Here is a 19,920-nt window from a genome sequence, read left to right on the forward strand (position 1 = left end):
CAAAAATGAACACTATAACCTTTGAATAACTAAGAAAATGACAAAATGTGTTTCATTCATGTTTGTTTTTCTTTTAAACCAGAGTTAGTATGAAATGTTGAAATAATTTATTTTCAAGTAATGTCTGTATCTAGACATGAGCTCAACTGGATCTAAGAGTCACTGTAGATTTGCTGAAAAAAAAGTAGTAGTGAAGTAAAAAAATTAAATAATGTTGCACACAGAGAAGACAAGTAGTGATTCTACAACATCTTACTATGCTGATGGAGAGTGACTGTAATGGGGTTTGTGGGGGGGACTTGGGGTAGGGGAGAGCCTATTAAACATAAATTTTAAAAAAAGGAAAAAGGCAGGAGGGAAGAAAGAAAAAGAGGGAAAGAAAAAATGCAGGGTCTAGAAAGTAATGGGAATGAACTCCTTTATGATATAAGGAGTGGGAAAAAGTAATATGACAAGGACTAAAACGGACATAAATGATAAATGTGAAAAAAAAATAATGTTGCAGACTTATATTTATAGTATGTGGTACCCATGCACCCACAAACATAGAGTAGCAGGGTACCTAGAAACATTTACAGAAATGTAAAAAGTTCTGCAAGGGTAGTTAGAGAGAATACTTCTGGGGAAGAGAGTGAGGACCAAAATTGGATGGCAGTCAAGGGACATTCATCTGTAATAACGTGTTTTTTTAAAAAAGAGAATGAATTTATAACTTGTGTTTTTTATCATTAATTAGAAATACAAAAATACAGTGAACTACTGTTTGCAAAAAAAGCAACAAAACCCTGTTACACAGTTGCAACTATCAGTATTTTGTGATATAGCAGATGCAATATAAATTTCTTATAATTAGCAGCTGCAATGAACCATATAGTCTGTGTTTTAATCCTGTGTGTGTGTGTGTGTGTGTGAGAGAGTGTCTATGTTGCCCAACTCAGAATAAAGTATCTAGAAAATGCAGAACTTTACTTTGTAAAGTGCTTTCAATTAGAGTTTCCTCCTAGATAGAGCTTCAGTTGCAGTTAATTCTCTGGCATTAATAATTTAAAAATATTAATGCTTGTGTCTTACAGGAATGAAGTCCCCTGATAGATGTAATGATTCTTTTTAGAGAAGCTAATTTGGAATGATCCAGCCAAAGGCCTATCTCAAGGGGCTTTTTGAGGGCTTTACTAATTCCAACTTTGCATCAATTCATTTTCAATATTGAGTGCCAATTATTTGTGAGGCTCAGTATGGTCTAAAGCAGGCAGGCTTGGAGTCAGAATATGAAACAAATTGGGTCAGTGGTAATATTAGAGGGTGTCAAGTCTATATTATTTTAGAGCCAAGGCCCAATTGAATGTAATTGGGGTTCAATCCCAATTGCACCATTCACTGGCTGTGTGATCCTGTGCAAGTCACAGGCATATATAATGCCTATTTCATAGAGCTGTCAGGAGAGGAAAATGAGATCTCTAAAAATGATTTAGTGGGGTGCTGGCACATAGACAGTATTCAAGTGACTCAGTTAAAAAAACCTCTGTTACCCAAGGAAGGGCGAATGTGTGAAGAATACTCTTTAAATTGTTTCATACATAAAGTCTTATTTTGTCTTTATCAAAACTCCCAGACTTAAGCAGAGTGGTTTTTATTTTGAAATTTTTATTTTATTTGCTCCCTATTAATATTTTTCCCTAGTCCTAATTAATTTTCAAGATTCATAAACAATTGGAGGTTGAAAAGGCTTTTGAGGTTTATATGGTCCACCATCCTAGGAGATGACTTTCACCCCATTGCCATTAACATTTAAAACCAGGAAATAAGTACTATTTCCTGGACTTTTCAAACTACTAGTAGAATAACAGGAAATAAAATGAGAGGGAAGGCCAAGGGCATATGTAGGGAAAGAATGAGACTAGTGGGACAGGCATTGGGACAGTATGAAGGGCACAGGGAAATACAAGGAAGAGAAGGCAAAAAGAGACAGAAAAGAGGACCTCCAATAAGTGTATGGAGAAAAATGAGAAAAGGGAAAGGGGGAAAGTACAATTTGTTAGAGGGACGGCAATTCACTAATGCAGGCACTACCGGGGCTTAAGAGACAGTTTGCGTTCTGGTAATCACAGAATGAACGGCTATAATATATATTACTTAACCTCTCTGAGTCGTGTTCTTCGGAGTTCACAAAGCAGAGTAACAGATTAGTGAGATGGACGCTCTGTAAATGAGGAAACTCAAGGAATTAGGAAGGGGAGCGTAAGTGGCAGTAAAAGAGGGGAAGCAGTAGGGGGAGGGGGGAAAGGAGGGGTAGAGAGAGGCGAAGAGAAGTCAGCCGAGAAAGACGGAGACGGAGAAAGGGGAATTGTTGACGAGGCAGGTGAGCACTAAGGAAAACCACAGTGGTAAGGAGGTGGCTGTCGCTACTGCGGTGGCTGCTTCAACACATCGAGCGTTGGCAATTTACCAGGTACATGGTTAGAGCTGCACGTGCATAGTTTCATGTTATCTTCACAACATCTTTGTGGGGCTAGGTTCTAGTATTATCCTCATTGTACAGAAAAGATACCTGAGGCATAGAGAGGTTTTGTAACTTTCCTAAGGTCTTACAGCTGGGAAGTGGCCGAGAAGGGGTTCAAACGCAGGTCTGTTCACCAGCAAAGCCAGTGCTTGTAAAAACCATCTCTTAGAACCTCGAAGGAGACTTGGTAGGTCTTAGGTGATTCTTGTCTGGGTTCTTTCAACTTATCCCCTCAGTTCAATTCCTGCGGAGAAAACCCCGCTTTTCCACGCCCTTTCTTCACTAAGAGCGTCCTGTCTCTATGGAGATCGGCGTGAGGTGGGACTTCCTGTCCCACGCACGAGCACTTCCGTTTCGGACCGGAAGCACCCTGGCTAAACATTAGGCGTGCAGCCGCGTGGGAATTTAATTGCGGAGTTTGAGCGGCGGGAAGGCAGCGGCTGTGAGAGGGATCGGCTCCGGTATCTGAGTCTGGCGCGGGGATGCTGACTCCAGCGTTCGACCTGAGCCAGGACCCCGACTTCCTGACCATCGCCATTCGCGTGCCCTACGCCCGAGTCTCCGAGTTCGATGTCTACTTCGAGGGGGTCGACTTCAAGTTCTTCGCCAAGCCGTACTTCCTCAGGCGAGTTCCCGGTGTCTGGCCCTGGAAAGAGCGTAATATGGGGATGGACTAGTTGATTCATTGGTTCACACATTCCCTCGCTCATTAGATAACTGCTTCTCGAGGGAGAAGGAAAGAGCGAAGGAGCGTTTCTCAATTTAACGATTTGCCTTTCTCCAGATTCCCTAGCTGCTTTCGGTGCTGAGAAGCGACGTCTTCCAGGCGTGCGTTCTACAAGCAGCAGAAGCTCATTCTCTTCTTAAGCCCCACGTTAAGGAAATTTGGGGCTACTTAAAAGCGTGGCGTTTGGCACCGTGTTTGCAGTTTGTTCTGTAGCCCTAGTTCTCGTCCTTTCCTTTCTCTGCTTTCTTTTCGCTCCGCGTTAGCGCCCCTGCGCCCAGACGGGTCCCTTTGACTTCTCTCAGTCCACGTTCTGTTTTCGACTTTTTGGTCTAACAGCTCCCTGCTTTCTGAACTTTTCTTCTTTGTCTCCCTTGACAGCAAATTGGTCTCGTTTGCCTTCTCCTCCTCGTCTGCAACTTCTCTGATTTTGCCATTTAATTGTGATTCGTCCCTCAGGTCTCAGGGCGCGTTAGCACTTGTCAGCTTGCATTTTCTCCTTGCAGAACCTTATGAACAGAAATAACCGCTAGCACTGCTCAGCTTCCTTGCAGTGGTAAGCAATGCATTAGGTGCTTTTTGTGTATTGTCTCATTTAACCTTGGAGATAGTCGTTATCATTAGACCCATTTTACAGAGGACGCTGCCAGATTGTTCTTGCTAAAACATTGTCAGCCCTTTGTCCTCCCCTTTCCTGCTGGATAAAATCCATTCTCCTAACGTTTCTCCTTCTGTGAAGCTCCGGCCCACCTATTCTGTCCAAATACTTTCCTAACGTGAACCTTCTCCTTGAGTCAAGCTGGTTCCTTCCCTGGACATGCAGCAGTTTTGCTCAGATTTCTATTAGACCCTAATTTAACCCATCTGCTTGTATATGCTGCATTTTCTTTTTTTCTATTCATTTGTACCTTTGATTTACTTATCGAACTCATGGTATAGGCCAGGTTCTGTTTTCAGTATTGGGGATGCAGCGGCGCCTCCTGTGGTTTATGTCCTAGTGGGGAGGGAAGAACAATAAAGAAGTAAACATAGGACTGCAAATCGTGGTAAGTACTGTGAAGGGAAATAAGGTGTACTGATAGAGAATAAAAGGGAGGTCTGTTCATATGAAGTGGCCAGGGAAAGCCTTTCCGAAGGCTTTTTTTAAAGATAAGACATGAAAGAGATGGGAAGGTGATGATGATGGTGGTAGTAAAAATTTATTAAGTTTTTCTCCAGGTTAGTGCTTTATGTGGATTGTCTCATCTGATTTTAGGACAGTCTTACAAAGTAGGCTCTGTTATTTACCCATGTTACAGACAAAGGATCATAGGCTTGGCAGAAAGATCATAAATGAGACATGATTGTAAAATAGATACAATAAAATAAAAATGTAAAAATAAAAACTAATTGCTTAAGGATTTTAATAAAGACAGAATAAAAGGTTATGTGTGAAACAATTTAAAGGGTACTTTTCACACATATTCACCCATTCCTTGGATAGCAGAGGCTTGGGAGTGGGGCAACCTAGGCCTCAGCACACTTACAGTTCTGTGACTTTGGCAAGTTATTCATAGCCTCAGTTTCCTAATCTGTAAAATGGAACTAATGGAGTGCTCTTAAAGAGTTAATGTCAAGATTGACCTAATACATGCATAGTCCTTATTACCATGCCTAGTAATCATGTAGTCAATAAGTAGTTGATATTATTATTAATTAAGAGCCTGCTATTCCAGTTATCTGTTGCCACATAACCATTTAAACTTAATGGTGTAAAACAACAGTCATTTAACTCCCTGCCCTGGTTTGGTGTGTCAGGAATTTGGTAAGGGGTTGTCTGGGCTGTTCTAGCTTCAGGTCTTTAGTTCAGTTACAGTCACGTGGTGGTTGTGCCTGGAATGGCAAGGGACCTGGCAGCAGGGGACTGGTGGGATGTCCCAGGGAGCGCACCTCTTTTCCTGGAGTCACTGGTCCTCCTTTTGTGGCCTCTTCACATGGTCTCATTTGTGATTCCTTTGGGGAATTGAACCACTAACATGGTAGCTAAAGGTTCAAGAGCAAGTATTCTGGAGAGCAAGGCAGAATCCATACCGTCTTTTATGACCTCACCTCAAAAATCCAGTAACCTCTCTGCTTTATGTACTGGGTAAGACAGTTTCAGAGGCCCACTACATTTAATGGGGAGGGGACATTGACTCCATTGTTGGGATGAGTGATGTAGTATGGGTCATCTTTTACAATACAGTTTGCTATAGTGTACCAAAGATGAATAAAACCTTGTCCCTCTCTTTGAGGAATGAGAATCTAGCAGGGCAGGCAGATCTGTGTACAAATACGGTTTCACTATTATGCAGTAATAATTTATACTTAGAAAGAGTTTAGGAGAAGAGAGTTGAAAATAATAGTGTACATCTTCTGAATGCTTACCTACTGTACCAGCCACTAAGCTCTTTGTATTATCATATCCTTTTCAGGTAACCCTGGAATAGATTCTGTTATTTTCCCTTTTTACAGATGAGAAATAGGAGCCTTGAGGTTAATTGATTTGTATGAAGAAAGTTATAGAGCTGGTAAATGGCAGAGCTGGTATTCAATTCAGATGCTGATAGTGAAGGTAGTGTTCGTAGTCATTATGACAAACTAATTTATCCATAAACTGACTCCTTATCCTTATGCTGGGTTTAGAAGGGATTTTGGTTTGAAAAATGCAGTGTAGCTCCAGGAAACATCAGAGTTAACTAGGTTGTGAATCATTGGGTTTTTGAAGTCTGTCAAGTTTTTAAAAATTATTATAATTATGTTAGAATAGGAGGCCAAGGGAGTGGGAATGGGAGGAAAAGCGATTCAGATTTTAAGTTTGGAATGGAATGGAGCTGGCCTGCCGTGTGGTGCTGACGAGTTTAAATTATCTAGACAGTGTCAGGCAGCCACAGAAGCTTTTTCAATAGAAAAGTGACAATCAAATTTCTGTTTTAGTAACATTTTGGGGGGCCTCAGTGGAAGAGCAACTGAACCAGGGTTAAACTGGAAACCGGGAAATCCCTTCATTTCCTTTAGTATGAAAGGGGAAATCCCCATATAGTAATAACGAGATTTGAGAAAAACACTTTTACTTTCTGCCTTTCTTTAAAGTAGTTATTTTCCCAGTATAAACAATTGGTTTTGTTGTTTCTTTACTGTTTCCCGTTTTTTGAAATTGGTTAGTATACTTTCATCAAGCCCCTGCTGTATCAGGCACCAGGTATGTAAATAACTCTCCTATTCATTAGGAAGGGGAAAGCACCGTAACAGTGGTGATCTAATATTTACGGTGAACTAATATTTACGGTGGCTTTTCTTTTTAAATATTTACTTTATTGGTGATGGGGAGGGGAGTATTCAAACAGAAAGAAGAGTCACTTCTTTCTGAATACTAAATAAAAACTTTCTAAAAAACTAAATAAAAGTTATTTAGTTTGTAAAATGTTAAAGAGATGCTGAGGAATTCCCTTTGGAAATGGTGGTAGGTTCCAGTGGTCAATGTATGCTATCACTGATGGTCATTTAACAATACTTTGTAATTTAAGGACTTCATGAGACCTTATATTAAATCTGCAGATTAATCCTTCCAGGAAGAATTGTAGAAAATGGAAGTGAGCAAGGAGCCTATGATGCAGATAAAGGTATTGTCTTTGGAATCTGTGTTAGTTTTTATTTTGGATTCTTCATGTTAGAGTAACTGCATGCTAATCTTTGAAGATACTATGGGAATCTTCAGATGTATTACAAGTGCGATCTGTCCCTATCATTCTTTATTGTTTTTAGTGTCCAGTGTCTGTTATTCATGGATTTCTGAACAGTTAAAATCTCCTCAGTCCTTTAAATGTTCTGTAAAGTTAAATTAGTTAAATACTCTGGTTCTGCTTTCTAGATATTTATTTTCTACTTCCCCAACACTTAGTAAGTGTTCAAAAAGTGAAAGTGAGATTGTGCGAGCTGATTGATTAGAAAAGGTGTGAATGATTTTTGTAAGCTATGAATCAAATTTTTCTTGTACAGTTTTACAACTTAAAATTTAATAACATGTAGGTGAGAGAGAAAAGTGTCCATAGATGGCATTTAAAGGCTGATTGAATTTTCTCATGATTGATAAGCCCTTCATTTCAGCCAGCCTTGAAACCATTTACTTTCCTTTTATGTAAGTCACTGGATTTTCCTTTGTCACTGATCTGGCATAAGAATACCTTGCTTACTCTTGATGTAATTTATTCAGTGAATATTTATTGATCTCAGTGAACTAGGGTAAGGGAGGGAAAATGGGGTGAATGAGTTAAATGGCAAAATTCTACCTGTAATACAGTATGATTACTGTGGTAATGAAGTGTAAAGAAACCGCCTGTCTACCTAGTAAAGTCTGCTTTTAATAACAGGTAAGTTGCATATTGAAACAGTTACTAAAATTTGAAAGTACACGGGCTTAGGAAGGTTGTGTACGTGAAACTATTCAGATTTAGTTGCATTTGGTATTTTAGAATATCATTAAGTACACTGATAAGATGTTTTAAAAGATAAAGAGTAGTTAGTAGAGTAGTAAGTTCATAGAGAAGCCTAGATGAAGTTGATAAACCTAGTCAAGGGAAGAGAAGAAGTACAGAGATGGTACTTGAGGCTGCCTTAGGCTTCGGGGATGTATCTCTTGAGATATCAGAGAACTTTATTAATCTGTAATTGCTTATTTAAGATTTTGCATATTTTTGGAAAGTGCTGCTACTCTTCATTGGATTAGATATCCTGATTTTTTTCCTCCTTAGTTCAGAAATAAATCTTACAAGTAGCTACTGGCTAGTTGTAAGCTATTACCTTCTTAGGCCATTGAGATTTAGAGATTTTTGACTTGGACTTTAAAAATTATCAAGAAGTTAAGGTGACACTGTTATACTACAGCCTTCTGCAGTTTTAACAGATTAATTTCTTAGAGGTGACAGCTGAATCAGTGGTTCTAAGAAACACTAAGCCATTTTATTCATTAAGTATATAATGGCATAATTTTAGGCCCTATAAAATAGAATTGTGTCTTATTTTTATGTCTATTTCTTAGATATAGTTGTGAAGCCTTTGAATTTTTAAATCTAACTAAGCATAAAACAAATTAATCTTGAAGGAACTTTTACCATCCGACTGCCCAAAGAAATACCTGGCCAGCATTTTGAGGGGCTGAACATGTTAACGGCTCTTCTGGCACCCAGAAAATCCAGGACTGCAAAACCGCTTGTGGAGGAAATAGGTATGTTTATTACAGTTGGGAGGAAATAAAGGTAAACAGAGTATTTGGAATGCTATCTCCTTCTAGGGGAGAAGGGATATAGCAAACAGCAAACTAGAGAACATACTTCAGGTGACAAGATAAGGTGGTCATGTGCAAACGTTGCAAATAGCCCATTTTGGTGTCTTATAATTTAAAGACATAAAGAACTCCATTGAACCAGTAGGTTGGTCATATTTTTGGACCGATTGAAACAATGTCTCTTGTCTTTGCCAAAATATTGGCCTCTTGAGCAAAGATCGGAAGTATACAGTTCAGTGAAGTTCATAAAATGAACACAACCTAGGTCAAGAAATGGAACATTTACAACACCCTGGAATCCTACCCTGTGTCTCCTAATGGTCACTTCTCCCTCTTTCCTCTCCAGGGTCACCACTCCCCTCAGTTTGCCTGTTTTGAATTGTATATATAATTTATACACTATGTGTTCTTTTTGTCTAGCTTTTCTCACAATATTTTTGTAAGGTTTATCCATAAATAGCTGAGGTCCTTTTGCTTTCATTGCATTTCTTTGTTATACACCCTACTATTGACTGATGTACTTTTGGGTTGGTCCCATTTTCTGGCTGTTCAGAAGAGTGGGGTTCTCTATTCTCAGACATGTCTTTTTGTGCACATGGCCAGCTGTTTTTTTCCTATCTCTTTCTGCCCCAACCTGTACCTAGGAAACCCAATACTTTAACAAGTTAACATTTAACACATTTAGGTGCTTCTGAGGTTTCTGAGGAAGGAGTGGAAGATGACAATGAGGAATTTGATTGGGAAATTGAACAGTCCCCCTATGAAGAAGTGTCAGAAGGTGCTTTGCATCCACAGTGCCGCTATGGGTTTGGAAACTTGCGATCAGGCGTGTTTCAGAGGTTACAGGTATGTTGTCCTTCTAAAAGACCTCGGCATATAGGGTTTCTCCGTTTGGATAATTTAATTTCTCTTGTGCTCATACTTGGGCATTTTTATGAAGACAGAGGAGGTGAGCTCTTCAGCGCGCACAGTGCAGCTCCTTGCATAGGTATTTGCTCCCTCCCATCGCCTCGGCTGTTCTACCCATCCTTGTTGCGCCGGCAGGTGTGAGACGTCCTTTACTTTTTTTGGAAGGCTTTAGGAAAGCTTTTTGTGTTATACTCCTGAAAAATGAAAATCATGTACTTCTGGCATGGTGTCTCTTCTGTTTCATATATAAATGAGACAGAAGGTTCCAGTGAGAATAGTTTGTGTCTTTGATCAAATTGTTTAGTTCTTGGCCTACTTTTGTCTGTTTACTCCTGAAGGGGTTGAGTGTAATCTTTTGTGAAAGCGGGACCACTTGTCACTTAGGCTGACAAGGAATGACATCACTTTTTCTCCTTCAGAAATATAGGAAATTCCAGTTCATTTTAGGCTAGGGTGATTGAAATGAATGAAATGGAAAGGAGAGATTTTGGATTATTTTGTGTTTATGTTGTTTTATAGAAAACACATCCTTAGAATGTTACGTGATGAAAATGTATGTGAACAACTAACTTGGGGCCTTAGTTTTTTTAAATGAAAGAAACAGCCAAGGACAGTGTTGCATTTTATGTTTCATTCCTGTCTGGGTAGAGGATGTTAAACTTGTTGAATGTGGTTTATTATAGTAAGACACAATTTAATCTACTAAAGAAAAGGAAAGGGCTTATATATTAGTGCCACTTCTACCTCTGTTTAGATTTGGGACACCATGCCAGTTGACCACAAAGAAGTTTCATTTTATTTTCATGTAAAAAAGGGATAAATTTGTTCACCTACTTTGTAAGACCAATCAGAAAACATAAGGAGATGCTACATTGTGAAAACTCTTTACAAAAAAAAAATCAGGTGCTAAAAGGACCTCTGTTCTTGAAAAATAAAGAATACTCTCAAGACTCCTTAAAAAGAAAAAAAGTTGGGATTTACTTAGGAGCAAATAACGCTGATGAGATACTTCCTTCAAGAATCTTATATGCTTTTCTGCTGAATTGTGATATCTCTGTATTCTCTGTCTCTAATCACATTTCTCCAGTCAGCTCCACTGTAGTCAGAATAGAGACTGTTTTGTCTATGACAAAAACTATAGCAAATGGGCCTCAGTTGTTTGGCGGAGAGCTAGTTTGCTGTCAGTCTGTTTTGAGCTTGCTTATCTAGAGTTATAAATGAGTGATAGTAAAGGTCATGCAGGGTAGTATATATACAAATTGTACATTTGAATTGGAAGTGCTTTCTGAGGTCAGGGAATTTGGTTTCTTAATTGCTGCTGCTGTTGAGGGAAGATGCTTTCAGAGGATTTCTGCCAGGTTTCTGAGAAGATGCAGGAATGCCCTAATGGGAGCTAGGCCAAGTTCCAGTCAGGTTTGAAGTTCTTGTATCTATTGAAGGTTTTCACTAATAAGTAATTTAGGTTGATTTAAGAAAAAAGTTAGTATAAATTTCCTTATATCTCTTTGAATGTCTTAACTAATGCACCAAATCCCAAGATACCTGTCACCCAGCTTAAGAAATAAAACATTACTAGCAGATTGGGGCCCTGCATATCCCTTCCTGAAGGTATTCCTCTCTTTCCCCTCTCAGAAACAGATCACTAATTTAATGGTTATTATTCCTAAGCATTTAGTTTAATTATCTAAAATCATTACATTGTTCCTCAAATTTTAATTGAATGAGCATTGCTATTCTAAACAATTTTGAATGTATGTTTTCCTCAATGTAGGGGAAAAAAAGCTGTGCACGTGAGAGAACTTGAAGAGATCATTGTAAATAGTAAAATTGGTTGGTTGGGTTTATAATACCATGTGTGCAATACTGAGATGACAAAAACTGCCGAAACTAAAAGTGTTTTTGTGTTTAGTTTGGTGGCATAACCTGATCTGAACTGATGTCTTTTAATATATATATATATGTTTTTAATCCTACTTAGTGTGTACACAAATTTTGTTGTAGAAATAGTAATAGTAATGTATTTGCATACAGGGTGCTGCCCCAGACTTCTGAGAGGGGGTTAAATCAAATATGGTGTATATGTATACCACATTACTCTTCTAAACTCTTCTAAGAGTCTGAATCCTGAAGTCCACCCCTCTCCAGGGGATTTGGGTAACAGGTGTGGACCTCCATTGTCTGCACAGTGACTGCTCACAGCTATTGAGTATGTCCGTGTCCCAGGCACCATGTTGGGCACGTGTGTGTGTGTATATTACTATTCCATCTTGGCATCGTTGCTGTTCTGTGTGCCCATTTTACCAGCGGACAAAGCAATAGACAAATGTAGTCTTTTAAAGACTATGATGTTTTCTTATGTGAATTAAATTTGAATTAAATTCCTTCATGATAATTAGGAAATAGTAGAACTTTGAAAAATTCTATGTGAACCAAGATGCAGGGAATTAGAGGACACCCTCTTTGGGGCATTAAGGTAAATGTTTTATGAGAGAGTGCCACAAAAATCTTATATAATTGGTATATTACTTGTAGAGTTCATTTGCATTTCTAACTGCTCTGTGACATTCATACCATTGTAGTTAAAGACAGTGATCCCGTAAGATTAACATGACCCTCTTTCTGCTAGTAAAGCTGCTAAAAGAAATAGAAGTGACTATTGTATAAAGAAGAGCTTTGAGAACATCTCTTCTATTGTAAAATGATGTACTTAAGAAACGTTACCATTTTCCTCAGATAATGTTTTCTCACAGCTTTAGAGGTTCTCTAAGTTCTGCCAATGGATGAGAAAAGATCCATAAAATTTTGTTAACTATTCACATTTTACTAGCATTTTTATAGTCTCCTTTTTCCCCCTTAATTGAAAAATAGCTTTATTTTCTGTGATGATAAGAGCAATATATATTCATTATAAAAACATAACACAAAAAGTAAAACATCATCCATAATTCCAATACCCAGTACCTTCTCTTAATTGAATAATTCAACCCTTTATGGGGGGAGGCATACTCTTTCATATTTATATCCCCCTCCAACCATTTACATAGGATTTTCTTGTGAACTTTTGTATTTTATACTGATAATGAGAAGAAAATAAAAGTATTTTTGCTGAAACAAATTCTCTTTCAACATCCCTGCCCCGCCCTCCCCCCATACACATACACACACACGTCATTCTTTCCTTTCTGCCGTTGCTGCCAGCCACCAGGGCGCCTTTGGAAAACTGCCCTGGCTGCTCAAAGTCAGGGCTTCACAACAAGCTTCTGGCCTCAGCGGCTGCCAGGAACAACAATCCTGGAGTCTCTGGGCACCGGCCCAGCCAGCTCCTGGGACCACTACTGCCAAGAGCCACAGGATGCTGGCTTGCTGGCCCTGCCCTCCCTCAGCTGCACCAGGGACCTGAAACCGTTGTTTCTGGGAGACGTCCTGGCCAGATGTGCACGCAGTTCATTTTCTGTCTGGATAGCCTGTGCCGAAACTTAACCTAAGCCTGATTTAAGTCCTACATGACCTTTTCTTGGCAGTGCCCATCTTTAAATGGCTCCAGTAACAGTGGCCATAGCAACACTTTAGAAAAGGACTCCCTTTTGTCCTTCTGTCATGAACATTTCTTACCCTCTTTTATTCCCTTCCCTTTGGTCGAGTGATGCCGTGGACAGGTTTCTCCACCCCATGCCAGCTTGCTCCGGTTCCTCTTGAGGCTGCAGTGTGAACAGGGCCATTGTGCGCGGCTGCACAGGATGAGGCAGGCCGGGCTTGTGCTACTGTGTGCGTTAGCGTTCTGCGGGGGGGGTGTTGCACAGCTGAACGTCAAGGCCCTGGGTCTGGGGGCAGGGGAGGGGAAGAGGAAGGATTGCTGTATCTTCCTGTTGAACACGTATTCCCGTGGGAGCAGGGACCTTGTCTGTGAGTTTATTTCTGCATCTCTAGCCTCTAGAACAGCATCTAGCCCAGAGCAGGCCTCACACACTACTTGCTGAATGAATGATTTAATACCGAATGCCAGGCACAGTGCTGGGGATCCCATGCAGAAGAAGATAGACCAGACCCCTGCCCTCATGGAATATTCTCGTGGAATATATAGAGGAGATAGATAGTAATCATGTAAACCACAAATAAACAAGGTAATTTCAGATAGTGACGGTGAAGGTGAAGGGTGGGTGAAGGGAGAGACTGGAGGTAGTGCTTTGCCTGCAATGCCCAGAGAAGGCCCTTGAGGAGGTGGCATTTGCACAGAGCCCCGAATGATGAGAAGGTCCTCTAGATGCAGAGACTGAGAGTTGCAGAACTGCAGGCAGTCTGGTGCATGTTTGAGCCAGAAGAGGGAGGTCAGAGGTGAAGCTGAAGAGCACAGAGGCAGGTTATGAGAGTTTTGGGCTGTGATGGGAGTCTGGGTTTATCCTGCAGTTGGTGTTCTGAAATGCCTGTGGTTACTTCAGTCCATTTGTCCTGTGAGTGTGGAGTTATCTACAGAGACTCACAGACAGTTCCCCATTAGCAACCTCACGTCTGGTCCAGGTGAACTAACCCAGTGGCATCTATTAATCCCTATTTTTTTCCCTTTTGTTGCTACTGGCAAGTGAGGAAAATGAAGAGTGGGGAAAATATGTACATTCAATACGAAGTCGTCCGGTGTGTGACAGGGAACAGCAGTGGCATCAGGAGACAGACAGACAGGAAGCACACGTGCCTGCGTGGATGGGTCCCTGAGCTGGATGCCTTGCTCGTATTGTTTCACTTACTCCTCACTGCAGCCTGTGGCCGTCAGAACGATGCCTCCCCTGCCCGTGACGTCCACGTGCTAATCCGTGGAACATGTGGAAATGTTACTGTACATGACAAAAGGGACTTCACATGTGTGATTGAGTTAAGGGTCTTGTCGTGGAGGTTGTCCTGGATTATCCAGGTCACAGGACCCTTATAAGAGGGAGGTAAGAGGGGCAAAGTGAATGAGGGAAGGCCGTGTGATGCCGGATGCCGGGGGAGGAGAGGTGTGTGACGTGGGGCTGCCAGCCAAGGAATGAGGACAGCTGGCCTGAGACAGGAGGGGCAAAGAAACAGGTTCTCTCCTAGGACCTCCAGAGCGGGACCAGCCCTGCCTTCACCTTCATTTTAGCCCAGTGAGACTGACTTTGGGCTTCTGCACTCCAGAACTGTGAGAGAATGCGTCTGGGTTGTGGTAAGCCTCTAAGTTTGTGGTAACTTGATAGAGCAGCAAGGGAAACTGGTACCCAGTGCTGTGATGGAGATGTTTCTAGACTCAATTCACAGTAAAGAAGTTGCAGTTCAGGGATGTTGCATAGCTCAGTGGGATTGGGTTTTAAATTCAGGTTTGTCTAACTTCCAAGTCACACTTCTACACAAGTTGCTGTCAGAAGGGTGTGTGTGTGTGTGTGTGTGTGTGTGTGTGTGTGTGTGTGTGTGTGTGTGTGTGTGTGTGTGTGTGTGTGGTGTGTGTGTGTGTGTGTGTGTGTGTGTGTGTGTGTGTGTGGTGTGTGTGTGTGTGTGTGTGTGTGTGTGTGTGTGTGTGTGTGTGGTGTGTGTGTGTGTGTGTGTGTGTGTGTGTGTGTGTGTGTGTGTGTGTGTGTGTAGGTGTAGGGAACTCCTAGGGGCTAGGAGGAGGAAGGAGTGGGTGACACAAGGGTTCTGGGGGGAGGGACTTGGGCTCCACAGCAGGCAACGGCTGTCACGGTTTTCATCTGGCTTGGGTAAGCCTGGGAGATACACTACAAGTTACCCTCTCCCCCAAGGGCTACCTCAACTCCCTTTCCCATGTCTGTGGCAAGAGGAGCTGATTTTAGGCAGGTGAGGAAGTGGGGAGGAGTGGAAGAGCCCAGGTCATTGCTCCGAGAAGAGTGTTTGTGGTGGATTAAACTGGAACTCTGAAAGTATTTTCCCATGGAAACATTGCTGCATGCGTGTTAATCCCTTTGTTTCGTGAGTACTCTATTTCAAGTTGATTATGAGTTGAATAAACTTGTAGGCTGTCCTGAGAATCTAACTACTATTTATAATAGTGTTTCTGGAGGGAAATACCTAAGTCTCCCAAAAGTAAATTATAAAAGAACTTTTGTTGGTATGGGGACAGCCAGTAGTCTGGAATTTGCCTAGAACTGTTAGTACTTCGAAGTATTAAGATGTTCTGGATGGGACTTCCAGAAAGGTCTCTGGGCTTTTGTGTTGTATAAGAATGCCTTGGATTGAATGTTGTTGATAGTACTTGAGCTAACTAGATTGTGGTAGGGATGAGAGAATTTTTTTTCAGTGCAGAAAGTTTGTGTGAGGAGTGTGTATCCTTGACTCTCCGTGGCCAGTTCAGCTTGGCTCATTTCACTGTAGTGATCTTTGTCTCACTGCTGTGCCCTTCGAGCCTGATTATTTGGCACTAACCTGTCGTTCCATATATAGATCTGTCTGAACAACTTGCCTCCACAACTCTCTACCAAGTAATTTCCCTGGATTTCTTTTCAGTTGATATTCTTTAAACTTCTCCCGGTTTCCGTATTTCTTGCTTATGGGAGGATGAGGAAAGTAAAATAGGTAACACTTTTGGGAAAATTCTGCATTGTAGTTTTCTTTGCTTCCTAATTCCAATCAAAAGAAAACAGACCATGTGGTATCCTAGGCCATTTTCCTGACACACCTGTTTTCTGTAGGATTCTGTTTAGGAAATGCGCTCTATAGCAGTATGTGTATGTCTAAGGAAGGTGATTACAGTTAAGTTGAATATTACTTAGGATTAGATTTTTAAATTTGTAAATGGAAAGTCATATACATCAAAATCTGCTCATGAAGTAGAATGTAAAGTTTTGTGTGTTTTATATGGTAATCTTTATCTGAGACCAGCTGAGCTAGACCATGGGAAGAAACAAAAGGCAAGTCTGTGTGTAGATGTCTGATACTGAAACCACTTTACTTGCTAGCAGGTGAAGAAAGAAGACAGTTTAGGTGATGCAAACAAACTAACACTTCATGTTGTAGACAGTCTTCATTTGGAGAATTGCAAAATGAGGAGGAAGGCAGGAAGCTTTTATGGGATAAAGAACAAGAACAAGAAAAATAGAAAGTATCTGATTGTCTAGGGCCACATGGGCTGAGATGGAATGAGGAAGTAAGTGTAGAGCCTAAGTTTGGCTTGGCCTCTGTGGACTGGCTGACTAGATATACTGCATTTTTGGTCAAGCAGAGCATTTATAGGGATATGAAGTTACCTAAGTTTTGGTTTGCTGATGTGGTATGCCAGGCAGGAGCAGCTCCATCTTGGGTCTAGAAATTTATTTCAACATGCATTTAATAACTTTCCAGTCTCTAGGGTAAATGGGGAGTGGGTAGAGAATTAAGTGTTCCTGTTTGCTTGCAAGGGTTTATTCTGTTCTGTTTTTTATGTTAATTTTTATAGTCTTAATATATGTTAATCAATTTGTTGTAGGGATTAGATGAGGTAATTTATTCTTTTTAAAATTATTATTCTTTTATTAAGGTATTATTGAGATATAATCTTATGAAGGTTTCACATGAGCAATATTGTGGTTACTACATTCACCCATATTATCAAGTCCCCCCCACCCCACACCCCATTGCAGTCACTGTCCATCAGCATAGTAAGATACTATAGAGTCGTTACTTGTCTGTGCTCTACTGCCTTCCCCGTTATCTACCTATATTGTGATTGCTAATTATAATGCCTCTTAGCCCCTTTTCCCTCCCCAACTTCCTTCCCTTTGGTAACTGCTAGTCCCTTCTTGGAGTCTGTGAGTCTGCTGCTGTTTTGTTCCTTCAGTTTTGCTTTGTTGTTATACTCCACAAATGAGTGAAATCATTTAGTACTTGTCTTTTTCTGCCTGGCATATTTCACTGAGCATAATACCCTCTAGCTCCATCCATGTTGTTGCAAATGGTAGGATTTGTTTTCTTCTTATGGCTGAATAATATGCCATTCTGTATATGTATCACCTCTCTTTATCCATTCATCTACTGATGGACACTTAAGTTGCTTCCGTATCTTGTCTATTTTAAATAGTGCTGTGATAAACATCGGGGTGCATATGTTTCTTTGAATTCGGTATCTTGTTTTCTTTGGGCAAATTCCTGGGAGTGGAGTTACTGGGTCAAATGGTATTTCTATTTTTAGTTTTTTGAGGAACCTCCATATTGATTTCCACAATCGTTGAACTAATTTATATTCCCACCAACAGTGTAGGAGGGTTCCCCTTTTTCTGCATCTTAAATAAGGTAATTTATGTAAAAGCTTTCTATGGGGCCTGGCAAGTAATAGGTGATTTGTTGGATTTGAATGTAAGTGTTCACAGGTAGTATTATGGCTTACTGGTTCATTAGATTCTTCTGTGTTTTGTCATTTTGTGCAAAATTCGATTTTTGAATGCTGAAATAGGAGATAGCAGCTGTTCTTTCTTTTCTGGGTGTTCTTAGGATGAATTGAGTGATGTTATTGATGTTAAGGATCCAGATTTCACCCCTGCAGCTGAACGAAGGCAGAAGCGCCTGGCTGCAGAGCTGGACAAATTTGATCCTGATCATTATCTGTAAGTATTTGAGTTTTTTGAGGATTATATAATTTACTTGACATTTATTTTAAAAATGTCTTTTAAACTATGCTAGGTGTGTGCGTTTTGGACTCTGAAAATCAGTGATGGTTCAAAACCTTAACTGATATTTGAATTAACATTTGTTAATTGTTATACCTTTGTGATCTTTTTAGATATTGCTTCTTAGTAGTCATTCCAGCAATGGATAACTCTTTTAATATACTTCTTTGAGTTTTTTTTTCTTGCCAGGCTTAACAACACAACAGTGCATTCGTGAGAATATTAACAGTTCTTTTCAGTAGGTTTTTTTTGTTGTGATAAATGTGGTTAATGGCATATATAAATGGAAATCTGTTTCAGTTTCTTTAAGAATTTGAATCTACATGTACTAAATGTACATGTACAGACCCAGGGTTTTCCCAACAGTCTTCATCCACTAGCATCCCTCATCAAGGATCTCTTTCCAATTAACAATTAATTATTCATTACAGTAGGGTATAAATGAAATTGATTTTAAGTTTTAACTGTATTTCCCACCTGCATTAATTGTGTCTTCAGCCATAATGCATCTCTCTCAGGCTTATATTTGCCCAAAGGAAGTTACGTAATTATTGGATAGGTAGATAATCCCTTAAGGGGGATTTTGATGTTGCTCATTGACCAGGACAATGGCACGTCTTTCAAGGAAGCTGTTGTCCCCTGGCCTCTGTGGATACTTGGTTCTCAGAGTATGTGAGTCACACGCTGTGGTAGACCTCGATTAGTGTTCCTTCTGAGCTCTGGGTCAACAATTTTGAAACTGTTATATATGCAGCTATAATCATCATATTCCCTTATATTTATATAGTGCTTTCAGTTTATCAAGTGCTCTCCTGTAATTATTTAATTCAGTTTTCACAACAGCTGAAGAAAGGAGGTTAAGGGACTTGCACAAGTTCACACTGCTACTAAGTGGCTTGTCCCGGATTTGAAAAGAGTCTTTCCATTTGTCATTTTGTATTTCCTTTTCATGTACACTATTTGAGTTTAACTGCTGTTGCTCTTGTGATTAATATTCTATCTCCTGTTACACAGTGGGAGACTAATTGGAATGACAGAAATATATCTTATAATGTGCAAATGCATCGAGTGATGTGCAGTGATAAATGGTTGAACTATTTAACATCCTAAGGGAGAGGTGGGGGTAGGGGCAGAGTATGTTATATTTTGGAGGACATCTGAGAGATTCAAGTCCATTTACATTGCCATTTCTAATTACCTATGTATCTCCAGTTGCAGTTTTAAAGGTCCACTGAAGAGTAATTTGAAGAAACCTATTTAAAGTCATGCTGAATATTTAAAGTGGGAATTTCATTGTCAGCAAATTTCTTGGGCAAGCATGAAAACAGAAAGAGCTTTATTTTACAAGGCTGAAATTTGAAGAGGGAGGGAGCTTAATCAGAACAACTGCCTATCTTTTCTCTTCTGCAACTGGAAGAATAACTCCATGGCCTGAGAGAATTTGGAAATTGGAATTTATAGTTAGCAGTGAGATATTACATGCAGCCCTCATGTTTCTCCGTCATCTCTGTTTTCCAGAAGCTCATTTTCTCTAACAGCACGCATGAGCTGTTCTTTCCATTTCTCAAGGAAGAGCTAGGTCTTCTCACGGGAGGGATTTAACATTTGGTCATGGGCAGGTCAGAGAGTGGGATTTATGAGGTGGAGGCTCTTTGTAACTTTTCTGGTAGTGGTAAGACTTTGGCTAATTGTAATTTTTGTGTTGCTCATTCCTTATTATTTATATAAGCGGACATACCTGAAAATGTTAATGTTAAATGAAGTGCAAGTAAAATTCTTAAATTTTCAATTAAGCATTTTTTTAGTTCAGTGCTTTTCTTGTTTTTAATGGTTATCGCAGAAGAAGGAAAGGTTTACTTTAAATTCTTACCTGCCATGTGGA

The 19,920-nt window shown here is 40.1% G+C and overlaps 1 protein-coding gene across 2 annotated transcripts in view; it reads left to right on the forward strand.

Moving 5' to 3' along the window:
• The first annotated feature begins 2,839 nt into the window (after window positions 1-2,839).
• The window catches only part of SHQ1 (SHQ1, H/ACA ribonucleoprotein assembly factor), a 98,960-nt gene continuing 81,879 nt past the window's right edge, over window positions 2,840-19,920 (forward strand). The window contains exons 1-5 of one of the 2 annotated variants that reach the window (XM_036878011.2): window positions 2,840-3,125; window positions 6,801-6,865; window positions 8,344-8,466; window positions 9,212-9,372; window positions 17,863-17,975. In XM_036878011.2, the coding sequence (XP_036733906.2) occupies window positions 2,983-3,125; window positions 6,801-6,865; window positions 8,344-8,466; window positions 9,212-9,372; window positions 17,863-17,975 (605 nt within the window). In that variant the 5' untranslated portion in view covers window positions 2,840-2,982. Of the gene's footprint in view, window positions 3,126-6,797; window positions 6,866-8,280; window positions 8,467-9,211; window positions 9,373-17,862; window positions 17,976-19,920 lie in introns of those variants that run through there. The other variant, XM_036878012.2, reaches the window with a different exon arrangement.

The sequence above is a fragment of the Manis pentadactyla genome, chromosome 1, assembly GCF_030020395.1.
Source record: "Manis pentadactyla isolate mManPen7 chromosome 1, mManPen7.hap1, whole genome shotgun sequence".
Taxonomy (NCBI): domain Eukaryota; kingdom Metazoa; phylum Chordata; class Mammalia; order Pholidota; family Manidae; genus Manis; species Manis pentadactyla.